Genomic DNA, 21,447 nt, shown 5'->3' on the forward strand with positions numbered 1-21,447 from the left:
ATTATTAAAATGAACGCATTCAATACCACAGTTACTCACTAATAGATGATGTGTAGCATATATTTCGAGAGACAATACAAAGTATGTGAGTCTTTCAAACCAATTATAATTAAACTGTCAAATATATTTATAATGTACACGTTCATGTCCAAAGCTTTAATCTAAAAACAAAATAAGAATAAAATATGCTAACTTTAAAGTATCAGCAAAAAAGGAGTACGATATATTTTAAGTCACTGTCTTTTGGAACTTGAAGCTTCCATTTCGATGGCATATAAAAAGATGTGTCCAATAAAAAGACAATCGAGCAAACACAATGGTAAGTCACACATGATTAGTTTTGATAATAGTAATCAGAAGGCAATATATACCTTTCATATGATGCGGTCACACTGTTACAAAATTTAATATTTTTGCCGATAGTTCAATAAAATGACAAACTTATTTCTTTTTCGGATACCTGAAAACTGTTTGAAAATTTGACCCGTTTCGTTGTCCAAATGAAATGTCAGTTTGAACAAGACTTCATCACGCTATGTCTGGAATAACGTGAGGTTTACAATATATTTGGCGTTCATTTCTAAATAAATACTATTTTATGTCCTTTAAAAATAATTTCTAGTCTCATTGGAAAGAAACAATTAGCCTTTATCTAATATGCATATCACATGAAAATAACACTTGAGTAGAAGAGAGAAGCGATGTTATACTAACAGTATATAACAAAATTATAAGGACGGTACACAGAACATCCAATGTGACAGCTTTGTCACGTTCACCGTACACGGGCTCGACAAACTCACACATGTCACATCTATGCTTTCTCAGAATTGACTTTAAGAAACGTATGTTTTGTATTTATCTACAGCATATAGGCCGAATGCCTCTTATACTGAAATAACCATTTTGTGATTGGCACTTCAACAGCTTTTTCGACTTGTAAGGAAATACATTTATATTTTTTGACGACCTGGATATCCGAAAATCAATAATATTTATTTAAATTTTGGATGCCTGGTTACCTCATATTATTTGCGTATAAAATTAAAAGCTTTAATGTATAGATAATAATTAATTACAATAATAGAACGATACAAGCTTTTTATGGCCTTGAAAGATCGCAAAATAGGTCACGTCCGATTGCCGTTGATCTAGAGAGAAAATAATACATATTTGTCATCAGCAAGCAATATCCTTTCAGTTTATTAGTCACTTGGCATGAACAATTATTATACTATAGTGAAAGTATTATTGGAAATATATCAGAGAACTAGCTTTCATACGTAAATTTCTTTATTGCTTCTTAGGAAAGTTTCTTTGCTTACGAAGCTTTTACTAATCCGAACGAATGCAGTTTTTAATACCCAGAAAAGAAGAATCGAAATTAATCAACGGAAATCATCCTAAATATTGTATAATCATCCTCGTTGTCCACGCGGCCATTGCCGTCATCATCTTCGTCGTCATCCTGTATCCGTAAGAAGGTGTCTAAATAACAAATGTTGTACGATTAAAAATAGTTTCCATTGACAAGGTTGCAATGGTACTTGTGTGTGTATACAAAATTACATGTTACTCACTCACTCACTCACTCACTCACTCACTCACTCACTCACTCACTCACTCACTCACTCACTCACTCACTCACTCACTCACTCACTCACTCACTCACTCACTCACTCACTCACTCACTCACTCACTCACTCACTCACTCACTCACTCACTCACTCACTCACTCACTCACTCACTCACTCACTCACTCACTCACTCACTCACTCACTCACTCACTCACTCACTCACTCACTCACTCACTCACTCACTCACTCACTCACTCACTCACTCACTCACTCACTCACTCACTCACTCACTCACTCACTCACTCACTCACTCACTCACTCACTCACTCACTCACTCACTAACTCACTCACTCACTCACTCACTCACTCACTCACTCACTCACTCACTCACTCACTCACTCACTCACTCACTCACTCACTCACTCACTTCACTCACTTCACTCACTAACACACTCACTCACTCACTCACTCACTTCACACAACTGTAACTTATTGTAACTTATGTAACCAGTAACCACATAACTCTGATCAGATGCCGTCCTGAAAACACACCTGTAAGTTAGTGTAACTTATGTAACCAGTAACCATATAATACTGATCAGATGCCGGTCTAAAAACACACTTGTAACTTATTGTAACTAATGTTACCACATAACTCTGATCGGAAGCCGGCCTGAACGTTCAATTCTGTCTTTTCTCTCAATATAACTGACGTTTCCAATGTTAGTGCGTAACCAAATATTTCACAGAGGAATAATCCATTGTTAAAAAAAATATTCTCATTGGAACTTTGAAAATGTCCGCTGTAACAAATGTAACCACGAAACCCGATATCCCACATAGGAAAAACACTTTTTCAAAATGCTCTTTTAATTTTTGTCAGATTTACCTTGTTCTTCTCTGTTACGACGCTTCTTATGTGTAAGAATAACAACAAAACATTCACAGAATCGGAATTTTTCACTTTGTAACATGTGATACAGTAGACATAACATACGCCCCGATTGTATAAGTCTTTGCGATTGCTTTGTGTAACAATTGCACATAAAATCCACAAATTGTAATCCTATGCGTGTTACAGAGTGTTACACCATGTGAAACTCTTGTTACGTCCATGGTACATGTACTACAGAAGGCGGAAAAAGGTACTGACTTTCGTTACACGATGATACTCTTGTGATGTGTAGCAATTGCAAAAACCTCCACATATCGGATTTATGCATGTTCATGATCAAACACCTTCTCACGTTTATTTTGCGTTTGTTAAAATGTAGAAAAAGAAAACTAACGTCCCCATTTTACAACTACAAGCATGAGAACGTTTTATTAATGTATTGTTGGGGCTCTACACCGAGTAATTCATAATTCGTATGTTATTTGTAAATGACACACCAAAAGACACATATACGCATACATTACTCTGTACACATTTTAGGTAAATCAACACGTATTTAGTACGAATATCCAAAAGCTAATATATTTTTGGGTTATGTGATATGTGAGGTAAAAGCAGAGATTGGTGCAACAATACTCATATCAGGGTCTATATTTGTTACATTAACGTTAGATATTTATTTTATTTAACTTTCAGTTAAAGACCAAATCTATAGATCCATATTCGGAATTGCTGAAATATATTATTGAAGATACTACCATAAGAGGTGTTCAAGAAATAACGAAATATGCTTCCTCTAAAGAAGGCAAATACAGCGAACGTGCAAGTGAGATAAAGGGTGACATTGAAAAACTCAGCGATCTGTTAATGTCCAGTATAGAGGAACAAGGTGAGAGCATCATTTACGATATTATGGAAACTTCTAAAAAATCACTTGCACAGCTGGATTCGTGCGTAATCAATGCTAAGAACATTCTGATTGAGGCAACCGAAGAAGGCATATTTAAATTGACAGACACTGCTGAAAAAGCTATTACACATGGTATTGATGAACTGAAAGAAACAACTTTAGATGCGAAACGGGGACTTGAAATAAAGACTGGTAGAGGAATACAAACACTAGAAGATTCAACTGTGGCGGGTCGCGATGAACTGATTAAAACGACAATAGATGGAAAAAACGAATTATTAGTAACGACAAAATGCGGGACAGTGGAGCTGAAAGACACATTTGAGAGGGCAAAAAACGATATGAGCGAATTTATTGGATGTGAAAAACAGAAGATAATATACGAAAGAGAAGAACAAAGAGAGTCCAAACTGACAAAAGCAAAGTCAGGTAAGACTCTTCAGAGAAGCACTCTCTGAACAATGTATAAAGCAATCGTAGGGCATTACAGCACGTTTGTCCAATGTACACGTTTGAGCAATTGTTATGAAACATTGTTCTAAGTAACAGGATCACAGAAATGATTAAAAATTCATTTTCAATAACGAGTACTTGTAGTTTTGAAAGCAACATTTTCACCATTTGCCTTTATTGTTTTTAATTAGATGGCATCTTTGATACATCCGTGATCAGTGATGTTTATACGGTTGTATTTCTACGTTGAATTAATAGATGTATACATGTAAAACATAAATATATGTCATTGCATGAGGCATAGTTAGTTATGCATATATAATCGAAATGTTTTAAGTATAACAGTTGCTCAAAAACAGATGTTACTGTGTACATAACGAAATGATTATGCTTGCCATTTTTATATATTCCCCGAGCTTGAAAGCATAACCGAGATATTAAATCATACGCTTACTTTCAAAATTCAGCTTAATACATGAAGTTGAGTGTCAGGGAACAAGATCAGAATGCACAGACCATTTCCTCACATGAACAAAGCATAATAATTATATAAATGCTTATAATTTCCATAGATTCACGTTCAACAACAAACAAACTATCATTTACTAGCTTGTGAGGTTAAAGAATACAAATGTTACAGATGATAAGTACGTATTTTCAGCAGTCAAATCCATTATTTAAGGAAAGGAATTAACTAAGGATACTGTTCATTGGAAAATAATCAGTGGATACAAAGTCGCGATAATGAAGATTTTATTCTTCGTTTTGTTCGAAAAAAAAACCTTTAAAGTGACGCTTAATTATTCGTGCAAAATTACTTCAATGACAAGTTTTACTACTCTGGTGTAATACTAGAAAATATGCGATGGTTATATATTACAATCGAAACGTGCACAGTTCTGTGATTAACGTTTTCCTTCAATGGTTAAATCGTATGGTTATGGTCTTAATAACATATATTCATTTGCCTAAGAAAAAAGGGCATTTTTCCTAAATATTTTTGCTTTACCTGTTGTTTCATTAATATACTAACAACATCAAATTCTCATCAAATTCAAAAGGATTTTAAAAAGGAACGTCCTATAGCAGGTTGAGGTTCGGTTTGACAAGATAATATTGATTGTACAACGAGCGAGACGTGATACCGATTTTAAGAAAAGCGTCTAATCATAATATTCCTTTTATTATATGTCACATTCGCTGAGTTCTATATATTGATAAACAGGTTGAAGTAATACGTGAAACAGAAGTATTACAATGATTCGTATTTTTACAAGCTGTAGGTTATTGAATTTTTTTTAGAATGCACATGAAAAAGAATCTGAATTATACTGACATTCTGACAGTCAATGACAGCGCATTCCGTCTATATCGTAGGTTTTGAATGTAAAAATTTTCTGATAGTATATATCTTACACAGTCATTTTTTTTACCATCCTTCAAAACTAGACGTCAGTAGTACATCATCGATATTTAACGCGTGACATTAATCATTTTACAATGCATACCAAGGTCATGGCAACAGTTAAGGTTAATCGGCGACGTTCCTGTTCCTCTCATATTCTTTGAAATATTTATATTAGCATTGCCGTTTTATACGGATAGAAAAAAACACACCGTTTGTACCGTAATGTAATGCCGTAATGTAATGGCTCATTTGACATGGACGTCATCAGTATACCAGAGAAATACTGTAAACATAAGACTAGCTTGAAAAAGTCGTTTTAACGCGGCCATATAAATGTCTACTAAACTGCTTAATCATTTCCAACACGAAACTGTTAGTGTAAAAGAGCAGTCTGCTTGAAATTCCCATGCACTATTTATGTGTAGGTTACTATGACAGTTTATGGGATTTTATTTGTATTCCACGAATATATCATGTTTTGTGAGCGGTGCTATTTTATTGAGCTTCGCTATACTGTTATCTTAAACTTAACATATTATTTACATGGCTAAATATACTTGTGAGCATTTAAAAAATTTGGCGCCCAAAGGGAGCGATACAGAAGTCGCACTGTCCGTCGGTCCCTGTTTATAACTCTTGTTTACTCAGATGTAACTGACTAAATTTTATTCGAGATTTACCGAAATGTACAACAGCATGGGAATGTGGTTGTCCATAAAATGTGTGATTTCATCATGTTTTTATTTATTTAAATCAATCATCACACAGACTCGTAGAGCACAATTAGAAGATTTGTGTTGAAATATATTTAATTCAAATGAAATAAAAGTGTTTAACTTGTAACATTTATAAGAAAATATACTAATAGTCGTCCATCTAACATACCCAATCGGGGACATTTATCTCTTTCCTAGTCGATGACTGCCTTGTTACTATTAACAAAGATGTTACTGATCTTGTTAACTGTGCAGTGCAAATTAGCTTCATTTCATATCACAAGCTTTGTGTAATTAATCATCCAACCTAATTAATGTTATATCAAAGCAAGGCATTGTTCTTATTATATATCAAATTATTAACTTATTCATCATTCAAATAGACATGTAACAATATAACAAGGGCAAACATTTGTTTTTTTTATTTAAACATTGTTGTGTTTTATTTCTCATGCCTTATTTTGAAGCATCTTTAACAAAATATATGATATTTTTCCAGATTTACACCAACAATTGCTCAATTATTACCAGGCAACGTCTGTCACAATGAACGTTCGATTGGACATCGATGCAGCAGTAGAAGACATCTATGAAAAGCCCAAACTTATATTGAAGAACAGGAAAGACAAAGATGGTAAAATGAAAGATAAAGAGATATCAGAAATGAATGATATGTTTCTGAGCGAAAATGGCACGATGGCTAAAACAGTATTCGTGGTTGGCGAACCGGGCCATGGAAAATCCTCTCTCTGTAAAAAGATTGTCCATAGTTGGTGCGAACTGAAAAAGGACGGAAATGAGAAGACAAAGAAAGACAATCTGTTAAGCCAGTTTGGGTTCTTATTCTACATAAGGCTACGGGAGGCTGCTGATCAATGCAAAATCAAAGATATGATTTTACTGTGTTTAATTGAACGGATTCATTCAGATGATAAAGAGTCAAGTGAATTGTTAACAGAGATTTTGAAATCAGAATGTTGCCTTCTTCTGCTTGATGGCTTAGACGAGTGGACACATTGTAGCAAATGCAACCGTGATGAACGAATTCCTCATGTTGAAACAAGTTGGATGAACTGTACAACATTGATTACAACACGACCATACAAACTAGCGGAGCTGAAACTGAATCCCTCACAACGTGGCAACCATATGCAGTTGGAGGGTGTTAAGTCACCTGTGAAACTTGTTTCGAGAATACTTAAGGAGTTGGAGAAATATGGAGGAAAACGTCCACACACCTGCGTCGAAGACCTCAAAATGAAAGGTCTCTGGCATTTCAAAGATGATCCAATCGTGCTTGTTCATATTGTTTGGCTCTGGTTCAGAGACCACCTAAACGTGAATATGTGCTTGTCTGAAGTTTACAAGAAAATAATAGAAGAAAGATGGGCTGAAATGAACGACAAGAAAAAAATGGAGGAAAACGAGCTTCCAGAAGAATTTCTTGATTCTTTGAGCAAATTAGCTTTCAATAAACTGTTTTCAGCAAATGAGGATGAATCCATTGTTTTTTGCATTGCAAAGGATCAGTTAGAGAGGAAGTGTCATCAATCGTCTCTCGAATCTGGCATCATGTCATGTAGTAGTAAAATAGGTGAACGGTTGGCATTTTACCAATTTTTGCACAAATCTCTTCAAGAATACTTGTCAGCATTGTATTTGGCAAAAGGTAGCAAATCAGATTTGCTCAAACATTGTCAACATGTTCAGGAGGTGTATAGAAAATACAGGAGAGAAGGTGTGCTTAGCATGCGTCAGGTGTTTCTCTTTCTATGCAGCATGGACATAAATGCTTCTAAAGTGTTTTCGAAGTCATTAAATGAACTTTTAACTGACCAGTTTGAAAGAAATGGTTTTTCTGATAAAGAAACAATAGCTTTCCAGGATATGATACTGCAAGGCTATGAGGAAGCGGAGAGAGGCGGTCACGCCGGAGCGGAGTTCTGCCTGCAGCATGTCGGCATCTTTCCTGTTGATCAATGGCGTTTCGATTATAACATTAGACATCAGCAGAAGACAATTTTGAAACATTGCTTGGATAAAAAAAACACTCTCGTCACATTATATATATCCGGCAAATGCGACCTTCCTTCTGCTTTGCAGGGCAAGAATCATGCAAGTGTTTTGGATTTAGAGATTTACAAGAATCTAAAATTTGTTGTTTTAGACAATGTTCCATATAGAGATATCAACAAATTGAACTGGAATGGATTAAAAGAATGTAAAATACAATTCAACTCTTTTATTCAACCAGCAAAGAAACTGATATCTTCATTTATGTCCTCAGATGTATCATGTTTGAAAAGACTTTCAATGAAATGGATTGGTTGGGAACATAAAGCCCAGAAAACCTTCTCGAAGCTTCAACATATTGAACATCTAGACGTCACATGGAAGAAGACTCTACCAAAGAATTCGAAATTTGATCTTGATCTTCGACATCTGGAAAAACTCAACTATCTGGTTTTAAAGGGACTTGCTTTCTCTGACGTTTTTATTCCACATAGGCTCAATCTTCACAAGTTGAAGGTCAGTTTTAGCACACAAAAAAGAGCACCACGGTTAATGGCGGCGTTACTAGCAATAACAGACGATTCAATCAGTCCAAATCTGGTAAGCACAGTAACTAGAATTCATATTGAAATGATTTCAAAACACCAAGGGAGATACAATTTGGAATTATAGTTTAATCTCTAACCATTTTATCTATTTATCTCATCATAGGAAATATTAAATTCAAGCAAAGCATCTAAAATGAAAATTACACCACGATCAATATTGTAAGTGCCAAGAGTTCGTAAGTTCGCCTTGATTTAGCAGCACGGTCTGACAACGGATATTGCCATAACACTCGTCTTAATATCAGTTTGCCTTGATTTAGCAGCACGACCTGACAATGGATATTGCCATAACACTCGTTTCAATATCAGTTCGACTTGATTAAGCAGCATGACCTGACAATGGATATTGCCATAACACTCGTTTTAATATCAGTTCGCCTTGATTTAGCAGCACGGCCTAACAACGGATATTACCATAACATTCGTTTCAATATCAGTTCGCCTTGATTAAGCAGCACGGCCTGACAACGGATATTGCCATAACATTCGTTTTAATATCAGTTCGCCTTGATTTAGCAGCACGGCCTGACAACGGATATTGCCATAACAATCGTTTTAATACCAGTTCGCCTTGATTTAGCAGCACGGCCTGACAACGGATATTGCCATAACACTCTTTTTAATATCAGTTCGCCTTGATTTAGCAGCACGGCATGACAACGGATATTGCCATAACATTCGTTTTAATATCAGTTCGCCTTGATTTAGCAGCACGGCCTGACAACGGATATTGCCATAACATTCGTTTTAATATCAGTTCGCCTTGATTTAGCAGCACGGCCTGACAACGGATATTGCCATAACATTCGTTTTAATATCAGTTCGCCTTGATTTAGCAGCACGGCCTAACAACGGATATTGCCATAACATTCGTTTTAATATCAGTTCGCCTTGATTAAGCAGCACGGCCTAACAACGGATATTGCCATAACACTCGTTTTAATAACAGTTCGTATTGATTAAGCAGCACGGCATGACAACGGATATTGCCATAACATTCGTTTCAATATCAGTTCGCCTTGATTAAGCAGCACGGCCTAACAACGGATATTGCCATAACATTCGTTTTAATATCAGTTCGCCTTTATTTAGCAGCACGGCCTAACAACGGATATTGCCATAACATTCGTTCTAATATCAGTTCGCCTTGATTTAGCAGCACGGCCTGACAACGGATATTGCCATAACACTCGTCTTAATATCAGTTTGCCTTGATTTAGCAGCACGACCTGACAATGGATATTGCCATAACACTCGTTTCAATATCAGTTCGACTTGATTAAGCAGCATGACCTGACAATGGATATTGCCATAACACTCGTTTTAATATCAGTTCGCCTTGATTTAGCAGCACGGCCTAACAACGGATATTACCATAACATTCGTTTCAATATCAGTTCGCCTTGATTAAGCAGCACGGCCTGACAACGGATATTGCCATAACATTCGTTTTAATATCAGTTCGCCTTGATTTAGCAGCACGGCCTGACAACGGATATTGCCATAACAATCGTTTTAATACCAGTTCGCCTTGATTTAGCAGCACGGCCTGACAACGGATATTGCCATAACACTCTTTTTAATATCAGTTCGCCTTGATTTAGCAGCACGGCATGACAACGGATATTGCCATAACATTCGTTTTAATATCAGTTCGCCTTGATTTAGCAGCACGGCCTGACAACGGATATTGCCATAACATTCGTTTTAATATCAGTTCGCCTTGATTTAGCAGCACGGCCTGACAACGGATATTGCCATAACATTCGTTTTAATATCAGTTCGCCTTGATTTAGCAGCACGGCCTAACAACGGATATTGCCATAACATTCGTTTTAATATCAGTTCGCCTTGATTAAGCAGCACGGCCTAACAACGGATATTGCCATAACACTCGTTTTAATAACAGTTCGTATTGATTAAGCAGCACGGCATGACAACGGATATTGCCATAACATTCGTTTCAATATCAGTTCGCCTTGATTAAGCAGCACGGCCTAACAACGGATATTGCCATAACATTCGTTTTAATATCAGTTCGCCTTTATTTAGCAGCACGGCCTAACAACGGATATTGCCATAACATTCGTTCTAATATCAGTTCGCCTTGATTTAGCAGCACGGCCTGACAACGGATATTGCCATAACACTGGTTTTAATATCAGTTCGTATTGATTTAGCAGCACGGCCTGACAACGGATATTGCCATAACACTCGTTCTAATATCAGTTCGCCTTGATTTAGCAGCACGACCTGACAACGGATATTGCCATAACACTCGTTTCGATATCAGTTCGCCTTGATTTAGCAGCACGGCCTGACAACGGATATTGCCATAACACTCGTTTTAATATCAGTTCGCCTTGATTTAGCAGCACGACCTGACAACGGATATTGCCATAACACTCGTCTTAATATCAGTTCGCCTTGATATAGCACCACGACCTGACAACGGATATTGCCATAACACTTGTTTTAATATCAGTTCGCCTTGATTTAGCAGCACGGCCTGACAACGGATATTGCCATAACACTCGTTTTAATATCAGTTCGCCTTGATTAAGTAACACGGCCTGACAACGGATATTGCCATAACACTCGTTTTAATATCAGTTCGCCTTTATTTAGCAGCAAGACCTGACAACGGATATTGCCATAACATTCTATTTAATATCAGTTCGCCTTGATTTAGCAGCACGACCTGACAACGGATATTGCCATAACACTCGTTTTAATATCAGTTCGCCTTGATTAAGCAGCACGGCCTGACAACGGATATTGCCATAACATTCGTTTTAATATCAGTTCACCTTGATTTAGCAGCACGGCCTGACAACGGATATCGCCATAACAATCGTTTTAATATCAGTTCGCCTTGATTTAGCAGCACGGCCTGACAACGGTTACACATCGGTTTGCAACATCAACCTGACAGCATAATGTAGTTGTTATTGTATTATTGCATGACTGAAATACTTTATCGACATTTGTCCTTATAGCTGGTGCTTCTTAAGCTAAAGGTTAGTCAAGCTTGTATATCGATTTTGTTATTTATCAAATTGTGCAGATTGCATAACCTGCAGCAAACCACCCTGAACTGCATGTGGACTGACTCAGTTTTGTCCACTCATTGGCTCTAATTGTTCACCATAGAATGGTAGCCGCTATATTGTTTTTAAATAAAACGATGATCATTCAATCCTTTAAAGACTCTGAAAGTTGCTAGGAAGAATGTTCAACAATTATTGATCGAGCTTCTATGTCTTTGTTGTGAAACTTTTCTAACCAGTAGCAATTACAAAATGCTGATGGCGATGGTGATTGTGGTGATGTTCTTTCTGACAATTGTAAGACGCTGACTAGCTGTGTGTTTATATTGTTGCTGTTGTTGTTGTTTTTGTTGTTAGTGTTGTTGTTATTGATTTATTGTCAGTGTTATTGTTGCTGCTGCGGATGTTAATTATCTCACTCACTGTCTTCAGCCATTGCAAGCTTCATATATTTTTTGTGATATAGACTATTTTAGCATGTTCAAGCAGATGTTTTACGCTCTGATTTTTTTCTGGGTGAAAATAAATCAATTAATATCAATATGAGTATGATTCGTGACACATTACGTCATAAATGATTCCTCAGACGGAAAATTTTATTGTCCGATTCAGGAGTAAATCCAATCGTTTCAGCTAGATGGGTACCCACGGGTTTGATACGCGAGTAGTATTTAAGTACCCGTTATTAGACGAAAACAATAATACTATTTGACAGTTTAATTGCTACGCAAAACACAATTATATTAATTGTGTTAGGGACAAAATATGTTATAGGATAACTGGTTTCTTAACGGAAGTCCTCGTGTATTTACTTATCAATGATGCGTTTCAGCGTTGTCATTTGTATTCATTAATGCAAAAACCAATATTTACAAATGTAGCCTGAAACTACATCATACCAAACCAAAATATATTATTGTATGTTTAAGAAAAACTTTGAATTTGTTATTAACTCAATGCTTAGAATCATAAATATAGAACAGCTCTCTCAAAACTGTATCACATTGTTATATGGGGGAATCTCCCAGTCATTAGGTATGTCCACATATGTCCGAATCGAGTTGTGGTGACGGAAGTAGAAATCTAATGACCATTATTCAGTAAAACCAGTGGTTTTAAGTATATGAAATGTTGGCTTGTTTTTTTCGCAGGAAATGTCCTTAGGAACAATAGTAACCGTATAATGTCAGTTGATGTGGTTTACATTCGCAACTAACAGAAATTTATTTCGGTAATGAAAGTTCCGTCAATGTGGAACGAATACGAGTATGCGCGAATGTAATGGAGAAAGCAGTTTTTCGCTTACGCCATTGTTATTGAGTTCAAATGGAATGTACCTTATATTCTTTAAAATGACTAGAAAGGCGCTTAGTTAGCAGTAGTGAAATTGGTAGTGCATCATATCGTTACAAAATATGTTGTTGAGACGATTGGTCTGTAAGTACTGCAAACTATTGGTGAAATGCACTTACAATCTGAGAGATGCAGGTGACGGAGTGCATAACGATTAGTTAGTATGAACTTATTTAATTTTATAACGATTGTGAAACAAGCTATTGAAACTTATATCAATCACTCTCGATGGCGCGATGTTGCGCGAGAGTATGGCTTGCGTTGTGGGGGAAACCGAAATATCCGGAGAAAACCCACTTGTCCAGCTTGGAGACCACTATCCAAACTCACATGCGCCCAGGCCGGGAATCGAACCCGACCGGGTTGCCTTGGTGAGAAGCGAGTGCGCTAACCACTGCGCTTACCGGACAGCCAAAAAAATATGGTTCTTATGATACCGTGTTTTTTTGTAAAGAAAGACGCATTAGACACGATGTTTCTTCCGTATGAGACGATCGTGGATCACTGTATTTATTTTAGGACTCACCACTCATTTGATATGTGTACGTTTCAAGCTATTAAATACAGGTTATAATCTTGTTATTGGTATTTGATAGTTTTCATAAATGCATAATTTAGTAAGTAGTTAAAGATTTATCACTCAATATCTATTATTGTGATATTTGTTTATAAGTAAAAAAAAAAAAAATAAGACTACCACTTTAACAGAACAAATATGCAGGGCAGTGGTCCAATAATTCGTTCCATTAGATTTTATAATCAGATTTATAAATTTTATGATTACAAATACATTATCCACTAGACTTAAACATGGTTTGTTTGCACGATCCGAGAAATGAACTGTTACCTGCCGCAAAAAGGCAAATAATGATAAGTAATTAATTCTCTTAACAAAGCAATAAAGGTATTGTGCCAAACATATTGCATATTTTAACATTGTAGCAACGTTAAATGTCGCATCAACGCTAAATGTCGCTCTTGACGTTATATGTCGCAAGGCTGACTCTCAATGTCGCACCAACGCTTTATTTCGCAATGACGTTATATGTCGCAAGGCTGACTCTCAATGTCGCAACCAACGCTTAATGTCACACTTGACGTTATATGTCGCAAGGCTGACTCTCAATGTCGCAACCATCGCTAATTGTCGCACTTGACGTTATATGTCGCAAGGCTTACTCTCAATGTCGCAACCAACGCTAAATGTTGCACTTGACGTTATATGTCGCAAGGCTGACTCTCAATGTCGCACCAGCGCTTAATGTCGCACTTGACGTCATATGTCGAAAGGCTGACTCTCAATGTCGCAACCAACGCTTAATGTCGCACTTGACGTAATATGTCACAAGGCTGACTCTCAATGTCGCACCAACACTTAATATCGCACTTGACGTTATAAAACGCACCAACGCTTAATGTCGCACCAACGCTAAATGTCGCAATTGACGTTATATGTCGCAAGACTGACTCTCAATGTCGCACCAACGCTTAATGTCGCACCAACGATAAATGTCGCAAGGCTGAGTCTCAATGTCGCAACCAACGCTTAATGTCATACTTGACGTTATATGTCGCAAGGCTGACTCTCAATTTCGCAACCATCGCTAATTGTCGCACTTGACGTTATATGTCGCAAGGCTGACTCTCAATGTCGCAACCAACGCTAAATGTTGCACTTGACGTTATATGTCACAAGGCTGACTCTCAATGTCGCACCAGCGCTTAATGTCGCACTTGACGTCATATGTCGAAAGGCTGACTCTTAATGTCGCAACCAACGCTTAATGTCGCACTTGACGTTTATATGTCGCAAGGCTGACTCTCAATGTCGCAACCATCGCTAATTGTCGCACTTGACGTTATATGTAGCAAGGCTGACTCTCAATGTCGCACCAGCGCTTAATGTCGCAAGGCTGACTCTCAATGTCGCACCAACGCTAAATGTCGCACTTGACGTTATATGTCGCAAGGCTGACTCTCAATGTCGCACCAACGCTCTTGACGTTTAATGTCACAAGGCTGACTCTCAATGTCGCACCAACGCTTAATGTCGCACTTGACGTTATATGTCGCAAGGCTGACTCTCAATGTCGCACCAACGCTTAATGTCGCACTTGACGTAATATGTCACAAGGCTGACTCTCAATGTCGCACCAACGCTAAATGTCGCACTTGACGTAATATGTCACAAGGCTGACTCTCAATGTCGCACCAACGCTAAATGTCGCACTTGACGTTATATGTCGCAAGGCTGAATCTCATTTTCGCAAATAACGCTTAATGTCGCACTGGACGTTATATGTCGCAAGGCTGACTCTCAATGTCGCACCAACACTTAATATCGCACTTGACGTTATATGTCGCACCAACGCTTAATGTCGCACCAACGCTAAATGTCGCACTTGACGTTATATGTCGCAAGACTGACTCTCAATGTCGCACCAACGCTTAATGTCGCACCAACGCTAAATGTCGCAAGGCTGACTATCAATGTCGCATACAACGCTAAATGTCACACTTGACGTTATATGTCACAAGGCTGACTCTCAATGTCGAAACCAACCCTTAGTGTCACAAAACCGACTGACGTTATATGTCGCATCTGTAACGCCAAATGTCGCAAAAAAGTGTACTGCCGATATATGTAGCAACATCAACGATTAATTTCGCACTCCTTTATAGGCGGAAAATAATAATTCATTTGGTTTTTTGTTATAAGCTTTTGACAATTGTAAAGTCAAAACATGATATAAGTGTTGCATGTGGCAATAAAAGACTGAAATAGTAAAAAAATCCACATTTAAATCGTGTGTTATGCCTAGTTCATCCGACTCATTCTATTTTAAGTCATGGCCCCTGAAGTAGTGAAAAATACACATATTTACACGGAAATGGACTAAAAAGGAAAGACAGCCGCAAACAAGAAGTAAAGAACGATTTTTTAATCAAACCTCAAATATTTGTATTTTTATCTTACGCTATTTTCGACATAAATGTAAGTTAAATATTAGTCAACATAGGTTCAACACCAGACACGCGTCAGAAATGTGAAAACATTATTGGAAAATATCTATTTCATAAATTTGCACTTTGTACTGTCTATATGTTAAAATATATAACGTAAACCATTGTTTGTTTTTTTGTGAAAAGCTACGTGATGTCATTGGTAATAAAACTGTACACTATCATTTGATAAAATGTACAAGCAAATGTGTAATAATAAAGTTAAAAGCGGTGAAAAAACGGTAAATACAATACAGTAGTTATTTATTTGTATGCATAAGGCCACCGGCCCAAAATAAAAATCTATAATGCTCAAAGAGTGATGTATATTTTATGTAATGCATGCATAATAAATAATGAGATGTAAGTAAAACTTAATACAGTTGTATATGTAACAACTTATAATTAAATTTCACAGCATATGTCTGTTCAAATGTGCATACCAAAAGTCAAAACATTTTATCGATAGCCACATATTGTAATTGGTATACAATTATAACCTTTGTGACTTATTTGTAAGCTAGCACATATGTAGAAAGTTATTAGTGCTGGAATAAAAATAGTAACTGTCACGGAATAAGTAAATTCTGGTGAACTAATATTACTATAGTCCATTTCGTTAGTGTGCGAATCCTTATCGTTAATACGAGAGTGCGTATCGCTTATGTGAGAGTCAATATCGTTAGTGTGCGAATCCTTATCATTAATACGAGAGCGTGTATGGCTTATGTGAGAGTCCATTTCGTTAGTGTGCGAATCCATTTTTTTTTTACGAGAGCGTGTATCGCTTATGTGAGTGTCCATTTCGTTAGTGTGCAAATCCTTATCGTTGGCGAATGGCGAGCGTTCAAATTTCTCCCCGGGCTCGCCTCATCGCCGAGGCGAAAACACCGTAAAATCCCCGGGCTTTTGCCTGCCTCGCGAGGCGCTGCCCGCGCGAAACTTTGACTGCTCGTATCGCGAGTCTAACGTCGAGAACGGCGGCCTCCCGGGCTTCGTTCGCCTCGCAGACCACCTACCACCTACCCCGGGCCGGGTCCGCCGCCCGGCCGCTAGCTCGCCTGCTCTCTCGCCTGCCTGCCTACCTCGCCTGCCTCGCGAGCTCGGAGACACGGCGGCCCAAAGGTACTAGCGCTGGTCAGGCCGGGGACTAGCTCGCCTCGCGGCATGCAGGCAGGCAGGCAGGCAGGCTCGCCGAGAGGCGCGCGCGCCTGGCTTGGCGAATGCCCGGTCTTCGTCCGCGTGTATCTCAAGGACGTCCTGGCCGATCTCGACGTTCCATGTACCGCTAGAAAGCTACTTGTCTTGGCCGGGTCCAGTGCTGTCGACGCGGCGATTCGCCGCCGAGCAGAGGTGTCCTGCAGGCAGGCAGGAACGCAGGCAGAGGCCCGGTGTGAGCCCGGGAAGGTATCTCGGCCGAGCGGAGGCCTCCCGGGCTAGGGGACGACGCGGTAGTACTAAGCAGACAGGCAGGCAGGCTCGCCGAGACCCCGACCAGCGCGCAAAAGTGTAGAAAAAAAAGTTAAAGTCAAAGTGGCCGACCCACAACCAAGTTGTCATTCCATACATATGTGGGGACGACGTCTGGAAGCTCGCGGGAGGCGAGCACGGACACGTAGCCGAGCGTCGGCCGGGCTTCGCCTCTAGGCCGGGATTCTCGCGGTGGCCGCCTGCCTGCAAGTTGTGGTACCGTCGGAAAGCGCCTGGTCTTGGCCGGGTCCCCGTGCTGTAGAGCAGAGGCCTCCCGGGCTTTTGGACGGCGCGATAATACTAGGCAGGCAGACGGGCAGGCAGACAGAGGCCCGGTGTGAGCCCGGGAAGGTATCTCGGCCGAGCGGAGGCCTCCCGTGCTAGGGGGCGACGCGATAGTACTAGGCAGGCAGGCAGGCATAAGCCCGTTGTGAGCCCGTGAAGGTATCTCGACCGAGCAGAGGCCTCCCGGGCTAGGGGACGACGCGGTAGTACTAGGCAGGCAGGCACGCAGGCAGAGGCCCGGTGTGAGCCCGGGAAGGTATCTCGGCCGAGCAGAGGCCTCCCGGGCTAGGGGACGACGCGATAGTACTAGGCAGGCAGGCAGGCTCGTCGAGAGCCCGGCCAGCGTGCAAAAGTGTAGAAAAAAAGTTAAAGTCGGTGTGCCGACCCACATTCGGGTGGTACATTTGCCTGGCCAGAACCACAAACCACATGTCATTCCTATGTTTGTGAGAGGGTGTGGGAAGCAAGTCAGGCAGGTGGCGAGCACGCGGACGTTGAGCGGAGCCCGGTGGTCCGTCTCTTCGGAAACTGCTTCAGCACTTCAGAAGCCCGGCGTTACAAAGCTCCCCGGTCTTGGCACCCACTCCGCCAAGCTTTTGGTACCGTCAGCACTTGCGGCCGTCAAAGCCCCGAGCAAGCGCGAGAGCGAGCACGCCCAGGCGGCAGTAGCCTCGTCGGCAGACCGGTGGCGATCGGCGAGAACGCAAGAAGCCTTCTCAGGTCCCGAGAAGCGAAGGTAGGCCGCGGTGTCTCTTGTCTATACAACGAGCTTGACGTGTCCTGCGAGTCCGGCCCGGTTCACCCGGGGCCCGAACGGCGACCGTAAGAACGGTATTTGCCATTTCGTTAGTGTGCAAATTCATTAACATCATGAGGCGCATTCGCTCTACAATCTCCGTGTTTCTCTCGGCTTTTTTTTATTTCAAATTATTAGCTAACGGTAATAAAGTTATTAAATGAAAATCTTCGACCAGTTTGACAATTACGAATTTGGAAAGCGAGATTTTAAAACTTTAAGGGCATACTATTATAAAACAATATAGTTTGCTATTATGTATAATTGTCTATTAAATTTCATGCAGCTTAGATGCCCAAACGTTCTTATACTGTTATCGGCACCCATTTAGGTGGTTAAACTAAAACAAATTGACCATGAAAGGTGTTATACAGCAATGAAAGCCTCAGGAAATTTATTCCGTTAAGTTAAGAACTTGAAATAAAAACAAACACGGAGATTGCAGAGCCGAATGATTTTCATAATTTTTGCTACTAAACAGGCAAAAACAGGTTCCCAAAATCCTATTTTTTCAACGTCTCGCCGCCATCTTGAAGCTCAGAGTCAAAATCCTCTCTTAAACCGTTGCAGATTTGAAATACGTGTAACGCCTGGTCCCTGGTCTGCTGTAGTGAATGAACAGTGGTTGTATATCCCCCATTTTTAGTTAAACCAAATACTATGTGTATTTATCTTCTTGGTTGAAATAAGATCTTCAACTTGGTATCGAATATTTTGATGATATTATTTTGTCATTTTTTTTTATCTTACTCCATTCTCAGGGAGCAGCAAAAATGCAGAAAAGAAAATCTGAAATCGGCATGATATTTTTGTTTTTTCAGTGTCCTCAATATGAGAGTATAACGACGAACAATCTTTTAAATTGGTCGGGTGGTCAGAGATGTCAATTTCATTTTATCATCTAATGCATACCTATGAGTCGTGCACTATTCAGTAAACAGATAGCATACGTTTCACAAAGAATGACTTCGATTGAATATAGATAAAACACTCAAAAAAGAAGGGTGGCACTATTATTTCATAGTTGTAAACATTGATTATGCTGTAGTCTTGGCCAGTGGCCTTTATTTACAATAAAACTTGAGTTAAGTTGAGTTGTGAACGTAACAAAGCATTGTGGGTATTCAATTGTTTCGAACGAAGTCTACTAGACTGTGTCATTTAATGTGCAAAACACGATTAAAAAAGATGACTTTGAAACGTTCCAGCATCACCGATGTTGTTGTTGTTTCCATGAAATAAAAAATAAATGTGTTTGCTTTTCGTAACTATGGAATATACATAACCTTAAAGTGATATAATTTTCACATTAACACTTGTTCTTTTCACTCGTAAAATATTTAATGTAAATCACTTCTCTGTAAGATATACTCCATTTCTACTTGAACAAACATCCTCCATCTCTCAAACTGTTCGTACCCGGTTCATCCCGGTTAACCCTGGCTCACTGTTCCAGGATACTTCAGGAGCTGTAAATAGATCAGTCATACCACACAAGAGTGTTTATAAAGGATTTGCAACATTTAGCTTTGATGTGGCGACATACAGCTGCAGTACACTTTTTTGCGTCATTTAACGTTATGCTCCAGTCAATTGTAACCACGGCGGTTTTGTTTTGCTCCGAAAATACCGAGGACTGGGCCTTACTTAGGTATCCCGGGGTGCGGGGGCATTTGGCGGGGATTTTACCAGCAGTCTGTTCCCACAGGGCGGGGATTTTACCCGGGATTAGCTTGACCGAAAACCAAAGTTCCCGCTCTTCCCCGAACCTGAGGTGCCGTGGTTACAAGTGACTGGTTGCATTACAGATTCGACATATAACGTAAGTCGATTTTGCGACCTTAAGCATTTATTGCGACATTAAGCGACAGTCTTGCGACATATAACGGAAAGTGTTACATTTAGCGCTGGTGGAACATTTAACGTTGCTACAATCATAATTACGTCCGTTGGGACGGTTATCTGCAATCTGACTATAATCTCGTAAACCAACATATCGTTCATGGTGTATTTTGGTATTTAGTCCGAGAGCTCACCCCGCGTGATTTTAGGGGACATGTCAAATACACAATATCGCGATCACTATATTTACAAACATTTTTTTATAAGTTAGCGTGATTGAACATGCTGAATGATACCATTGTCTCACAGAATGGTGAATAAATGGCCATAAAAGCGTACGTCGACTGTCCACATAAGATATGTACAATTGGATCTAGTATTGCTTTTACATACATTTGGCACGTGACTGATTAAAAAAACATGGCTGACATTTGACCCTCGTGCATCCAGTGTCCCTTCCTCGGCGTTGCTTTATCACGCCTACTAAAGCTCCACCACGCATCGGTGGTGCAAAGAAAATGATCTATCGACCCTTCCGTGGTGCAGTTGTGCCTTTTGTTGAACTTTTATTGTTTTAGAGTCTGTTACTATGTTGATGCTTGAATAAATCTATGAGATAATAATTATGTTACATTTGGATACACTCGACTAAATTTAGGGTTGAGCCTTAATTATACCAACACTTCTAGTTTTAGAGTAACAGCCTCAAAAATACTAAAATTCTAAATCACTTTAGGCTTTTCACTGCGGAAAATGGTTGAATATACGGGAAAGAACGGTCCCGTACATCTTGAATACACGGGCGTGTTCGGACCCGTACACGAATACGTATACGGAACACCACGTGTACGGACTTCCGTATATCCATCCCGTGGATGAACTATTTGATATAATACAGCAATATGGCAAATTCATCACCATGAAGTTAGAAAACCCCGTGACAGAAAAAACATTAGAAAATGTGACACAACCTATATATGTCTAAGTCTAGACTTGTTAAAAATGCACTCTCAAAGCATTAAAAACTGTACTCTTTGGCAGTTTTTTAGCAATTGACTATGATCTTTG

At 39.2% G+C, this 21,447-nt stretch overlaps 1 protein-coding gene across 3 annotated transcripts in view; it reads left to right on the forward strand.

Moving 5' to 3' along the window:
• The window catches only part of LOC128222914 (uncharacterized), a 76,440-nt gene that overhangs the window by 22,410 nt on the left and 32,583 nt on the right, over positions 1-21,447 (forward strand). For 2 of the 3 annotated variants that reach the window (XM_052932091.1, XM_052932092.1), the window contains exons 4-5: positions 3,169-3,811; positions 6,459-8,572. In XM_052932091.1, coding sequence (XP_052788051.1) covers positions 3,169-3,811; positions 6,459-8,572 — 2,757 coding nt within the window. Of the gene's footprint in view, positions 1-2,658; positions 2,723-3,168; positions 3,812-6,458; positions 8,573-21,447 lie in introns of all 3 variants that reach the window. The other variant, XM_052932093.1, reaches the window with a different exon arrangement.

Source organism: Mya arenaria, chromosome 17 (assembly GCF_026914265.1).
Source record: "Mya arenaria isolate MELC-2E11 chromosome 17, ASM2691426v1".
Lineage (NCBI taxonomy): Eukaryota > Metazoa > Mollusca > Bivalvia > Myida > Myidae > Mya > Mya arenaria.